The sequence below is a fragment of the Triturus cristatus genome, chromosome 6 (assembly GCF_964204655.1).
Source record: "Triturus cristatus chromosome 6, aTriCri1.1, whole genome shotgun sequence".
Classification (NCBI taxonomy): Eukaryota; Metazoa; Chordata; class Amphibia; order Caudata; family Salamandridae; genus Triturus; species Triturus cristatus.
The window spans coordinates 957329107-957343532 of record NC_140589.1 but is presented as its reverse complement, the minus strand read 5'-3'; the positions used below and the strand labels follow the sequence as shown (position 1 = coordinate 957343532).

Sequence of the window (14426 nt, the reverse complement as noted above, 5' to 3'; positions counted from 1 at the left end):
TTGCCCGGCCTGGTTGAGTGGCGGAAGGCTAGACCGCAAACCCAAGCAAGATGGCGGTTCTAAGTGGCCCAACCAGGAAGTAAGACACAATCGAACAGTCCGCTAATGACTGGCGGTGGACCAGGGAGATTGCAGGGCGCGAGGTGCTTCAGACTTCTGTTGGTGAGTATTGGCCCCGTTTCCCCCGTTTCTTTAATATGGAGTGTCAAGGTAAGCACGTATTTTAGATAAAAACCAGAAAGTTTGCCGCAATTAAAAATATCAGAGCAATGTCGAGTGCAAAATTCGCAAGTGCAAGACTAAAGAATTAATGTTAAAAGTGCCAAAGAATTCGCCGCAAGATAAAAATCAGAGGTTTTCGAAATAATACTTAATAAGAAGTTCTGCCGCTAATTCCGCCCACTAAACCAAATTGGAGCCTGTGCTAAGATATTCTGTTCTTCAAATCAGTTGCGCGCTCGCGCCATTTCCTCCTTTTATGTTGCCCGGCCTGGTTGAGTGGTGGAAGGCTAGACCGCAAACCCAAACAAGATGGCGGTTCTAAGTGGCCCAACCAGGAAGTAAGACACCTCAAGAATAATGGCCGTTCCCGGAGATCTCCCTCCACATCGAACAGTCCGCTAATGACTGGCGGTGGACCATGGAGATCGCAGGCCGCGAGGTGCTACAAACTTCTGTTGGTGAGTATTGGCCCTGTTTCCCCCGTTTCTCTAATATGGAGTGTCAAGGTAAGCACGTATTTTAGATAAAAACCAGAAAGTTCGCTGCAATTAAAAATATCAGAGCAATTTCAAGTGCAAAATTTACAAGTGCAAGACTAAAGAATTAATGTTAAAAGTGCCAAAGAATTCGCCGCAAGATAAAAATCAGAGGTTTTCGAAATAATACTTAATAAGAAGTTCTGCCGCTAATTCCGCCCGCTAAACCAAATTGGAGCCTGTGCTAAAAGATTCTGTTCTTCAAATCAGAGAAACAGCGAGAAAGGAAACTGCTGCACTAGTCCAAGGATTCCTTAATATCTCCATTGAGGCGCGCACCAATCATTTTGTGGCTGTGTCAAACAGGTGATGTGGAGTTTGTGTTCAAGGTGTACTGACATCCAAACAGCCATCATGCTTAGAGGTGGAGCTAGTACTCATTTCTGCAGCCGCGGACAGATGTCCGGATTAAATTAGTATTATCAAGATTTCAATTGGCTTGGAAGACTGGGCCAACCTATTATCCATTTTCAAGCATTCAGATGTTTAGGACAGTCAATAATTCTTTCACTGCCAGAGAAAAAAAAATTAAATCACATGTATTAACTCAGGAAATATTATGAGGGCTATTCTGAGAGTGATAAGACTTAAGATGTTAAACAAGAAAACAGTATGGAAATGTAACAACTGGTGCTCATGTATAGCACTCTGATACCTTTGGGTCGAGTTCGCACTATATAAAAATAAAATGTGGTTTTGAAGCTGCATATCACAATAAAGAAAAAGTGTTCGAATACCAATTTGTCTGGTTCATTAATTGCAATTTTTGAAAAACACGTCCAAAGACTTACCGTAGCCTTCCATTGCAACAGGTCCAGCCTGGGGCGTCTCTCCTTTCTTTAGGCAATTGTGAATATATGTTGCCTTCCACCTGGCATACTTTCTGTAATGAACATTCTGGAAGAATGCATACAAAATTATATATGATACTCGCCAAAATATAATGCATGGAAACAAATTTTTACAGTCTCATTTGGCAAACAAGCAAATAACATGGGCTGTGCTTTCTTAGTAATAACAATTCTCTTTATAAGTCATATTTATTTAGATCACTGACATAAGGTCTCAAGACCCTGGGCACAGAATGGCAAGACTCTATATAGTGAATGACGCTTTAATAACATAGAAACAAGCAAAATACTAGGTCATAATATATAAAGCGTGATATTTTTGTGGTATATTGGGGGGTGGAACCGATAAAATACGTGGCTTGAGGTCAGAAAAAGTCTGAAAGAACAAGTTACTTACCTTCAGTAACACTCTTTCTGGTAGAAAGTATATTTAACCACAGATTCCTCACCTTTGAATATTTCCCAGGTGTCAGACAAGATCCGAAACTTTTTCAGCAATACCTCTGATGTCAGTAGGTTGTGCGCACTGACGCTGTTCCTTTCCGGAAATGGCGCACAGTGTCTGAATAGGCGCCACTCCTGCGTGCTAACAGTTGCTATCGAGGCTTTTTCCACCCCAGACCCAGAGCCCCAACTGCAAACTAACTTTAAACAGAGTGCCGATTCCTTGACTTGAGAGTCCAATCCACAGAGCAGGGAGGATCAGTGAGGAATCTGCAGTTAGATAGAGTCTATACCAGAAAAGGCCTTACCGAATGTCAGTGATTAAAACTTCTAACTGCAGATTCCTCACCTTTTGAACAGATACAAAAGCAGTGCCTATTTGGAGGTATGGCTGAGAATGGACTTAAATCAAAAAGCCCGTAGGACCGAGCAGACAAAATGCCCCTCTCAGCAAACATGGCTGTCCAGACAGTAGTGCTTTGTGAACATAAGGAGTGATGGCCAAGTTGCTGCCTGACAGATGTCCAGGTCAAGAATTCTGCATGCCAACGCCGTAGTAGCAGATTTGGTTCACATAGAATGAGCTAGCAGTGCACATAGAATATGTGAGAACCAAGTTACAGTCCCACTGCAGCATGACGAAAGTAGCAGTCCTTTCAAAAAACGCATAACAACAGATTATTTAAATAATAAGGGCGGGAGCGTGGCCCGCAGCCTAACATGGCGGATGTCTAGGTATGGCGCTATGGCACGCTCCTCTTGATTTTCTCGCCTCAGGCCGCTTCCAATTGAAATTGGGCCCTGCGACTTCAGGGTTTAGGACAGAAACGACCTGAGCAAACATTCAGGATTTTACTCGTCCCCATATATGAGACACTAGTTACTGGTGCTTGTTTCTGTTGTTTTCGGGTTGGTGGGTGTAAATAAAAGGTCACAACACCACCCTACATGAGATGTATATACATACCCACCCACCTGCACCACAGGGCTCAGGGCTTAACACAGGGCCCCCATCAACTGACTTGCCATGACCTTAAGTCCCACTTTACGGGGTTTAACATATAAAGTTGGGACCTCAACAGTCCTACAAAGAGAGAGGCTCAGCGTGTTGTGGAAGTTGAAGAGGTTCGGGGGGATATTTGCCTGTTACGAAAGACGCACGTCCTCAAAGAGGACCAACGCAGACTGCACTCTAGATTCTTCCTGCTCCAATATTGTGCCTCGCCCCACTAAAACAGCAAGGGTTGCAATTTGATTTAAAGACCCCACGAGATTTCGTGAGCAAAGGGTCTTGACTGACGACTAGGGAGATTACTTTTGTTACTGGGCAACTTGGATGGCACCCCATCACAATCAAGAACATCTACTGCCCGAACGCTGGCCAGGAGACATTCTTAATACCCTTAGTACAAAAGATAGCAGGAGCCACAGACCACCATCTCCTGATTGGGGGCGACCTCAATTGTGTCATGGACACTACCCTTGACAAGTCGCATCAGATGGTAGGAGGTACGCCAACATTGTCGGCGTTGGGTAGGACTGTCCTCCAAAAGTTGGGCCTGACTGACACCTGGTGATACCGACACCAACTACAGACTATTTGCACTACTCTGAGGGTCACAACAACTGTGCCAGTATTGATTACTTGTTGATAGATCAGCGACTACTGGCCCAAGTAGATATGTTTCCCAGGACCATAACCCAATTCAGATGTTGCTATCTCAGCCCAGTTCCAATCGGACACATAAGTGAGGGACCTGGAGCCTGAATGATGCTCTCCTGACGGACTCGGTAGTACGACATGAGGTAACGACCTCCATCCGAGAATACATTCAATTCAATCATACAGGAGAAGTGAGCCCCGAGTGGTATGGGATGCACTAAAAACAGTGGTGAGAGGGGTGCTCATTAGAGAGGCTAGCTGACTTAAGTGAATGAGAGAAGTCGAGCTCCTCCAACTCAAAGATGACTTGCTCCTGGCAGAGCAACTTCAAACTTCATAAATCCAACCCTCTAAGAAACTTTGGCTGGGTCTTAACGCACTCTACTGTTAATTAATTCTCTGTAATACAATCAGGCCAACTACATCCTAGCCCGATCGGGTGCCCTATTTTACGAGTGGGGGGATAAAATGGGCTCCCTTTTGGCAAACAAGCTACGAATTCAGCACGCCAAGGGCTACATCCGCAAAGGCTTAATAAAGCTGGCACCCAGTGCTCCTCAGAAGGAGAGTAGGTGGACGCCTTCAATTAATTGTAGTGTACTCTGTATCAAGTATATAGGAATCAATGGGAGAGGAAGGGAAAAAACAACTCTAGAGCACTCCTACTCCCCTCGAGTCAAATCAAAAAATCAACAAAGGAGTGTACCATCAAAATAGAAGAAGAGCAAGCATGTAGAAAATAACAGTTAGACTTTACTGAAGAGAAAGATCCATTAGGTTTCTAAAAAAAGCCCTCGCTCACCAACCTGGTTGGTGACATGCTTTATCATAGGACCCCATCAGGAGTGGCCGAATGCCACCCTAGTGTGCTGCGACGCCAGTTTACTGAGGAGCTGGTAATTGGTGTTTGGTGAAGAGTGAATAGTGAGTTTTAAAAATGTCTAGACTGTGAAAAAATTAAATTATTAATTTTGCCAATCAGACATGGATAAAATGTATGTTGTGTGGGATAAAGAACTAAATTAAAAGTTTGGTTTTATCCCTAGGGGTGTGGTCAACATGTTTATGCCTATGTGTGATTGCTATTCAGGCTTTCTTCAGGACCAAAATGTAGTGATGAACCCCGGCAGTATAAGCGCGCTAAGGCCCACCCTGACCAGGGGTTGCTAGTGTGAAAAATCTTAAAAAACATTTTAAAAAACACTAGGAGTTCAGATTCCCACGAAATTAGAGAGGAACCGAGTTTATTCTGATGACAAATGTGACAGACATTGACAAACAAACAAACAGACAAAGAGAAGTTTTGTCAGTATGCTCCTAGTGGTTGTCACAGTTTCAGAAGCTATGCAAACGTGCTCTTCATGGTGCACTTACATAGACAATATCCAGTTCACATGTGGTGCTATTAGTGAACTCGTGCACATAAAGGACTCCAATCGAAATCCTCGTGAATGGGGACATCCGTCCCCTACCAGACTTATACAACGTGGTTGTATAGCTAATCGACTATGGGGCCCAAAGGTGTACAAAATGCCAGTTTAGCTTTACTAAATAACATGTGAACTAGGGAAAAAGTAAAAACATCCACAATGGTGCTGCTGGGAAAATTATAGTTAGGGAAAGCAATTAAAAGTTCTTACAGGTAGTACAATCGTTCACTGTACCATAGGTCACGGGAGGGGGGTGGTGGCAATATGGCACAAAAGGAAATCGGGATAAACAGCATGTTAATAACAGAAGAATAAAGTATTTAGCTTCTGAGACAAGGATAGACTCACGCCCTCGACGCCAGGCACCCGCTTGGAACCTGGAAACACCCTCTTCTATCCGGAACCCGTAGATAATGTAATGGCGGTCCGGTAGTTCCTTTAAGCCCGACGTTGATGGTGGGCGGTTACTCAAGGGAAACCGCGTCATCAGGCTGGTGTGGGATGCGCTACAAGAAATGGCCAATCGTAAGGGCTCATAGTACGTGCGCCAGGAAAAGGACAAATGGCTAAGTGAGAGACAAGGCCAGTCGGAAGAGTCAGCACTTAAGCGTTGGTGAAGCGGCCAACAGTAACCAATGAGTACTGCCGATATTTCCTGGGCCGCAGTAAACCCCAATCACGGGAATACTAAGAATGGTTGTCATGGAGAAAATACAACACCACAATAAGATTGGTAGGTATGTTTGTAGTCCGATTTGGTTAGGGGGTATTATAATATACTAAAGAACGCGGGTGGGAACAACCTAATGCCAGAAACAAAAAACGCACATGAGAAATAACATGAGGGCAACAGGCACAGATAAACAGGTATCCCAGAAAGCGGATCCTGTGTTGCAATGTGCTGCTTGGCTACTCATGATGGATACCTATAGCAGGTGGTATAGGAAAAAAAACAGGTAGACAATGACTGGTGGGTACACAGAGCCCATAGGAGATATACATCCTGAGTGATGGTAAATCGTTCAGTAGTTATGAACAGTCGTAAAAAAAGGGGCATCAGTGGTCATGGCTATGCCCACTGTATGGATGACATGAAAGGGCAATTAGGTAATGTGGATCCATGGGGGATGTTGAGTGACTCTGTCTCAATAGTTGATTGTAATCAAGGTAAGGGTCAATAGTCAGAACAGAAGAACGGGGTGTGCGGTAGTTGGTTAGCTCTGTAGCACAGTGCCCCAAGGAATATTATCATTCAGTCCCTGTTGGTGCGTGCCCAGCCGGTAGACCCACCTCTGTTCCTTTTCATACAGAATCTTCTGAACATTTCTTTGAGTAGTAATCTGTTCAATCACTGTCCATCTCAAGTCATTGGTTGTATGATTGAGTTGTAGGAAGTGTTTGCTTAATTATGGTGGTAACCCGACCACATCTAATGTTACTGCGATGTTCGCACACACGTAATTTAACTTTTCGTGTGGCCATGCCCACATATCGTAACCCACATGGGCATGTTATCAGATATACCACGTTTGTGGAGTTGCAATTAGTGTGGGCCTTCTGCGTCCACACTTTGTGGGGTTCAAGATCTAGGGTTTTAGTGTGTGTAGTGAGGGGACAGATACTACAATTAGAACAAGGGTAATGGCACGTCACTTTGGGTAGATCCCACGCATCGATGATAGATGGAGGGCCCTTGGTGGCTTAGTCTTTAGGGCGGGTGTTAACCAGAGAGTCTTGGAGATTGCGTCCTTTCTTAAAAGAAAACAGGGGTTTGTCCCATTTTTTGTTGTTGCTGTTAACAATACGCCAGTGTCTATTGATGGTTTTCTTGACTGCGTCGGAGGCTGTGCTGAAGGTAGTGACACATGTCAAGGGGATGTCATTATGCTCTTTTGGTATCTCGTCAAGAAGTGCTTCTCTGGGTTGGTTACGTGCCCTTTTATAACCTTTGTTGAGGACAGAAACAGGGTAGCCCCGATTCTTGAGCTTGACAGTCAGGTCCGAAGATTGTTTACGAAAGTCTTCCAAATTACTACAGTTTCTCCTTAACCGCAAGTTTTGCCCGGAAGGCAAATTCTCCCGCAAGGGCCTCAGGTGGAAGCTTGTGAACTCCAAGAGGTTATTCTTCGCTGTTGTTTTGTAGTGCGTTTTGGTGGAAAACTGACCATTTTGTTTCGATATCACCACATCTAAGAAAACAATTTCCTGTTTGTCTGCTGTGTGAGTGAATTTTAGGTTCTGGTCAAGAGTATTGATCCAGAGTAAAAAGTCCTGTAGTGACTCATATGATCCTTTCCAGATCATGAAAATATCATCGATATATCTCTTCCAAAAACTTATGGAAGAGATAAAAGGATTATTGGCATCTTGAATGAATTTACGTTCAAAGTCATGGACATACAGCCCAGCCACACTCTGTATCAAGCCAAATAAGCTGATAAAGAGGCTCAACAGATCTACATGAAATCTCTCTGTCTGCTGTGCCTCTCTGGCAACAACAGAGCGGCCCTAAACAAGCCCATTTTGAATGCAGAGGTTTTGATGGCCATAAAGCACCTGAAACTGGGAAAAGGCTCGGGCTAAGACGGCTTTACTGTCGCATTTTATAAGCTTTGTGCCACACTGATACAGCCCCTACTAACTGAGGTAAATAACCAACTGTCTCAGTCTTGCAGACTGACCTTAATCATCTTTAGCAAGGGCCACTCTAGTACTGACTGCCAAGCTAGATAAAGACCTGACCTGGGGCCAAACCTACCGGCCCATCTCACTCCTAACACCAAAATTATGGTTACAATTATGGCAACCTGTTTTGAGGCCTGCCTTACCAATCTGATCCACACAGATCAGACAGGATTCGTAAGGTCTCGATCTACCAGTGACACCACCAAAAGCACCCTACATGCCATAGATCTAGTCCAGAGACGTCATAGCGAAGCTGCTCTGCTTTCCCTCGATGCGACATAAGCATTTGACAGGGTAGACCAATCTATGCTAAGAGCAACCCTAGACAAGGCGTGATTCGGTGTGCGATTCAGAGGTTGGATCGAAGTGCTCTATGGCTCCCCAAGGGCCAGAGTTAGGGTCAATGAAATCAAATCGTGGAAGGATTGAATAAAAAGAGTTCCAGACAGGGTGGTCCACTTTCCACTTTCCAACATACTCTTCGCTCTGTAGCTGAAACCCCTTCATCAGAAGGGAATACTAGGCATTGGCAGGTCTTAAAGTAAACCTGGGGGAAATCACTGGGCATGGTGGCGTCTGGGGACACAGCGCTCCTCCACAAGCTCCAAGCGGAGACGCCCACTTCCATTGAATGCTTGATTCCCTTCCCTTGAGGGTGTCTGACCCCGGATCTCTACACCTGAACTAGAACCAATGTCCAAGGCTTAACCCAATTCTTTGAAGGCACTCACTTCATCCTGGCACCTTCATGCCCTTTCTTTGGTAGAGAGAATAGCCTCCTTTAAAATGACAGCTCTCTCCAAGATACTGTATCTGTTCCAGGCTCTCCTCCCCGCTGCGAGCAGAAATAACACAACTGACTGACATCTGCAAAATCTTTATTTTTTATATGACTAGCACTAGGCATCTGACATGAGGGGAGCTGGGAATCAAGCACTCCAAGAACTACATTTTTTAGGTTTGTAATGTCCCAGAATTAAGGGAGTAGGTATCAGCACTAGGTAAAGCATTTGATGAGTGTGTGTGCGGCGCAGGTGGGGAGGTGAGGATGTAGAGTTAACATCCCACAAGAAACTTTCTAGGCTCACAACAGGAGAGCCTCAAAATGGAAACTTAGATCTTGTGCCAACAATCAATGTATAAGGGACGTAAACAAATAAAAACTAAGACCCCTGGACAGCTTAACGGATAGGAATAGAGCAGTGATTCCCAAACTTTTCAGAACCACGTACCAATTTTCAGAATGATAAACTTTCGCGACCCATCTAGCTATAATGGTCATGAGGCGGCGGTGATTTTTATTGTAATAACAGCAATTGTTTGTAAACGTCATGACCTTCATCCCACCCTTTGATATCGAACTGCGGCCAGGCAAACATGGCCACTGACTTGGCATGGCTGGAGCTTAAGGGACCACAGTTTTAACTGAAAGGCAAATAAGTGCCACTAATAAAATAAGTTTGCCATCCAACTTTACCACTACAAGTCCCATGTCACCCCCCACAATGAACTGGATTAAGTCTAGTTTTATTAACACTCACAGTACAAGAAAAGGTCGGACTTTAAACGCCCGAGGGGGGGGGGGGGGGGGGGGGGGCAAAGAACCTTTTGTGCATTAATGTACAGAGATGTATTTGGGATCTGTCGAAACTGAAAAAACGCAGGAAGAGAAACCAAGAACTGAAGACACAGTACTGAGATCTTATATAAGATTGCCAACATAGTGTCATATACATTTCAACGAAAAGCAGGCACAGTTAAAAAACAAATAAAAACGCCGATTTCACTACAGATTCTCCGAGTGACTTGATTAACTTTCCTACAAGCGAGGCTGTGAAATGAATCTGTATCATCGCATCAAGACAAGTGGTGTCAGCATCCTTCAACAGGTGCATTCCACTGCCAAGACAGCCATAAGAAATGTGCGGGCTAGCACCGAAAGATTGGCCTGTAAATGCTTTCTGAGGGGCAATGGTGGTGTGATAGCAGCCACATAATCAATTTTCATTAAAAAAAAATCATTCGATCGTTTCAAGATGCATCTATCTTGAACAGGGGCGCAACTAGAGCCAAATTTCGGGGGGGGGGGGCGCCAAGAAAAAAATTCGGGGGGGGGGCTGAATCTTTAAGCAATAGGCAGAGTGGAGCTGCAGGGGCTCTTAGAAGGGGTGAAACAACAGCGAGGCCTCATTAACATGCAAATGGTCTTTTAAAGACCTGTGAAGTGCTCGGGTGCGGCTGTGTGGGTGCCCGGGAAGCTGTCTCATCCCGGGCTGCCACACACGACGGGGGGGGGGGGCTGAAGCCCTTTGAGTCCAATGGGTGTTGCGCGCTTGAATAGCAGGCCTCCGGATTGAAGCCTCGTAGAAGCAGATTTCAACCATGGCCGGGAATGCAGCCCCACGGGTCCGGCTCTCACTGCTTTATTTTAGGAACAAGGGCCATAGAAAGCGAAAGCTAGTCCAATCTTTTCTTAGCTGCTGACTTCAGTTTTACTTTTGTCTTCTGTCATGACCTGAAACAACTTAAAAGAACGGTTCCCCTTTCTTTCGATTCTTCATTTCAAAAGTTGGCGACTCAAAGTGGTGAATCAAACATGCCATCTGAGTGAGGAGGACAAAGACGGAAGCTTGTGTGTTTGGGAAAAAAGTAAGCACCAACCGTTCTTTCCGGCAAGTTCCCTTATGTCTAACTTAAGGGAGTGTTTTAAAAGAGTAATGTAATCAGAAAGGCATTCTGAGGCACATGGTTAGGGGTCACCTAGCTCCTGTAACTCGAGCACGGCATTAACGATGCCCCCTCCAAAAAGCTCGCTCCAGCCAGGCAGGCTTTCAGGGGCCAAAGCTCTGTTCAATAGAACATTGTCCACTCCCTGGCAGAGGCCACTGCACGGCTCACTGACGAGCATCTGAAACAACAAGGAGTCTGATGAACAGTCTTAACGCTTGAAGTTAAAAGATTAAAAGAACAACATCGTTGGCAGTGTTTCCACAAAGCTTTTTTAAATGTCCCTGTACTTTACCAGAGGGAGAACTCCATCCCGGTGGCGGTGATCTCTGCTGCCAAGTGAACAGGTCTTGCGTTTGCGAGAGTTTAATTGGCATTGTAAATGACAATTCCTTTTATATATCTGTTTTGCTGATTAGCACATACATAAAATGCATTGCCATTTAAAATGGCAACAGCTCAAACTTGTATATGCGAGACCTATTCAAACAAGCATTGGCATAGCCAATAGGTCTCGCCTTTGGGACCTTATAAGTGTTTAGCCATGCAACAGTTAATGTTGTTGCAGTAAGGATATTGCGCTGCAATAACTAAATACTTATAAGGTCTCAGAGGCGAGACCTATTGGCTATGCCAATGCTTGTTTTTATTTGAGGTCAGTAAACAAAGAAAAATGCTCCAGTTGATTATGACGCACAGCTCGGAGCTGTTAAGGTACCTCCTTTATGGAAAAGATCTGCACTTGTGTCATCCGTGCGATGTACAGCTTTAATGAGCACACGTCAACATCCTGTGTGGTGAAAAATATAGATGTTGAATGATGTCTCCAACTAGATCCCCTTAGTCATCCCTGGATCATGACCTGTTGGGAGAGCCATTGGCAGGTTCTCAGGGAACACCTTCTGGAACCCCCTCTCACCCTGCAGCCACCTCAGCTCACAAACCTTTAAAAAGCCCAGAGGACCCAATTGGTCCCTGAGACACTGCAACTCTCTTCTCAGACTGGGCGACCTCCTTGCTGCAAGAATACTCGAGCAGGGAACTCAAGGCCTGGGTGTGTAGAGCGCCCAGCACCCTGGTGCACTCCTCACAATCATCCCATTCCATGGTTTTGTCGGGCTCTGAGAAAATATTTTAAAGTGAAGAGGTTTTCTATCGAGTTAGATGGAAGGAACGTGAGGCCACGTGTATAAATACAAGCCAACTTTACTACCAACCTCTTGTCCTTCGGGTGGAAGGATTTGTTTTGGTATTTGACGTCAGTGTGGACGGTCAAACTTGACAAATTGTACTGCAGCCAATGACTGGGTGTGAGCGGACCAGAAATGTAACAGGCAAACACAAGTCCCAGAAATCCCTGGCATTGACCAAGAGTGGGTTGTAAAACTGCCCTGTCACTGTTGGTCTTGTTGATTTCACTAGGGTAACATAGGTTGTCTGAGAATAAATGTAACTCGTCATTAGTAGATATTGATGAAAGTTCAAGTACAAGAATCACACAGACACAAAATGTCAAAATGTATTTGTATGCCCCCGTATACATGTTTCATTACATCATCTACGTACTTCAAGTCCAATATTTAAAAACACCAGAGTCCAGTAATATATTCAACTCATGTTTCTGTAACACTGGTAGTGCTCAAAATAATATTTGCATCATCGTATTACAGCACCACCAGTTCAAATTCCATTTCACAAAGGCAGGTTAACATTGGCATGTGGCTCAGATCTCCGAGCCTCGATTCCACCCCGACTTAATGTGTTTTTACAGAGGTTTCGTTCCCGGCCGCCAGACTGGCTAGCACAGGCCCTGAATTGTGTCCAGGATAGCGGCCCCTTACACGAATACCATGTGTTTATCAGAGATTCCTCCATTCTGCAGCGGTTAAAACGGCGGCTTTCATCAATATGCTGTATCCATTCTTCATCAGCACTGCTATGTAGAGTTAGGGGAATGTGCAGCGTCAGAGGCATAATAACACTACCTCAGGAGTGCTCCCATTCCCAGTAAAAGAGCGGCAGTTATCTGACCTTTTGCTGTAGATTTGCATCCCAGCCAGCAGCGGCTTGCCTTGCCTTTGAAGTCTCCCACCCTGAGTGACTCTAAATCTTCATACACTTTTTTCCACCGGTAAATGATGTCTGGTAAATGTGTCATCCAATAGAGCTGTCTGTCTCTCTCCTTTCCCACAATCTTTAGAAGCTTCTAAAGGTAATTCATTATGGAAGGGGGGGGTGGGGGGGGGGGGGGGGGGAGTGAAAGATTCAAAGAGATGTACAGCATGCAGAAATCTCGATAACAAACCCGTTTTCTGTCATCATAAACAGGCCTAGAATGGGACTCTTTCTAGGGCAGTTCCTGGGAGCCATGGAACCAACAGGTTAAATGGCAGGCCCATTAAGAACATTTAAGGGATAATGTCTAGGCCCAACAGATATCATGAATTGTTCATGCCAGCAGGCGTGCCTTGTTTGTGGTTTTCTTTTAAGATGTCCCAAAGAAAAACTTGCCTTTGGGAAGATGGTAGGTAGTCCTTGTTGAGTGATTAAATGATGCTTGCGCTGAGCCGTAGAGGTGTCGGACCAAGCTTGAAGTTCTGGAGAGTGTTCCAATGTCTGGGCATGGAGCTGGCTTGCATCCAGGTTGTGTCTTTTTTACAATCCTTCCCCTCTAGTGTGATGATATCCGCCCTTCTGGTGATGTCTTGACCCTCAAGACGATTTGTTTTATTCCATATCAAGAGAGGCAGCACTGTTCATGCCAGGACTGGTGCAGCTCGGATTGGAAGAACTCCAGGGGATTGGCGCTGGTGACCTCTATTTGGTGGTCATGGCCCCCAGAACTGTGGAGAACAGAATATCCTTACAACAATGTGAGCACCCCCACAGGGAGACGGTAACCAGAATAAAAACTGAAATCAAGCCGAGACCTTCCTGAGACTGCTGGTCTGAGACACAGTTTCACATTTCATTTATGATATAAAAACAGCACTTTACCAATGCAAGGAAAGGCGTTTTCCCTTTGCTTATGGATTCCAACTTAAAGAAACGTGGACGGCATACAAATAAAGATAATGCCTATCCTTAATATTGTTTACCCCGCTGGACATCTAGTGGAAATATTACTGAACCATGTTCACTGTTGACATGTTATTGCAGATGAAAAGGCTACATGCTCAGTATTTCCTCTTGTTGTAATAACCAACAGAAGTATTACTACACTAGTGGAAATGTAAATCCTAAATGGATGCAGCAGGAGGTTTCCTTAGAGGGGATCAAGATTCAGAAAGTAGTAATAGACCCCTGTTTTGGAAAGGCCAATCACAAAGCTTCTAGTAAGGTAATAAAAACAAGCGCGCCTCATACCACCGAAAAAGAAAAACAAACAAGCCCGGGAGTTGTGCGCGCGCGCGCTAAACAGAAATTTTTAAAAAACGCGCTACGGCAAAAGTGAAAGCAGCTGTGGCGAGTGGTGTGCGTGCACCATGACGAGAGAGGAAAGCCAGATGGCGCCTCTGCTCGTCATTGTGCGCGTAACTGCACGCTCTATGCCACCCTGTCGGACTTTTGAAACCCCACTCACTAAATGTCTCGCCAGAGCAGCGCATGCGCTGGCTCAGGCGAGACATAAAAAGCGGGCGTCATTGTGCAGGGATGCTCAGAAAGTGAAAACTTGCATGGAGCGCTGAATGTAGTAGGAAAGCATGTCCTGCCTGCAGTAGGAGAAACTCTTTAGAGAAAATAGTGCTTACAGACTAAAAAAGACGTTCTGTGTAACAACCGAAGTAAAAGGGTCAGTCCTCATGGGAGGTTACAAATGAAGACGAGGCCATACTCAGAAGGGAGTATCAAGCCTAATAACGAATTA

General features: G+C 44.9%; 1 protein-coding gene across 1 annotated transcript in view; it reads right to left on the bottom strand.

The window, feature by feature from the left end:
* VTA1 (vesicle trafficking 1) overlaps nt 1–14426 on the bottom strand; it is a 341069-nt gene that overhangs the window by 139030 nt on the left and 187613 nt on the right. Inside the window, exon 5 of the mRNA XM_085611654.1 lies at nt 1550–1655. Coding sequence (XP_085467780.1) covers nt 1550–1655 — 106 coding nt within the window. The remainder of the gene's footprint in view (nt 1–1549; nt 1656–14426) is intronic.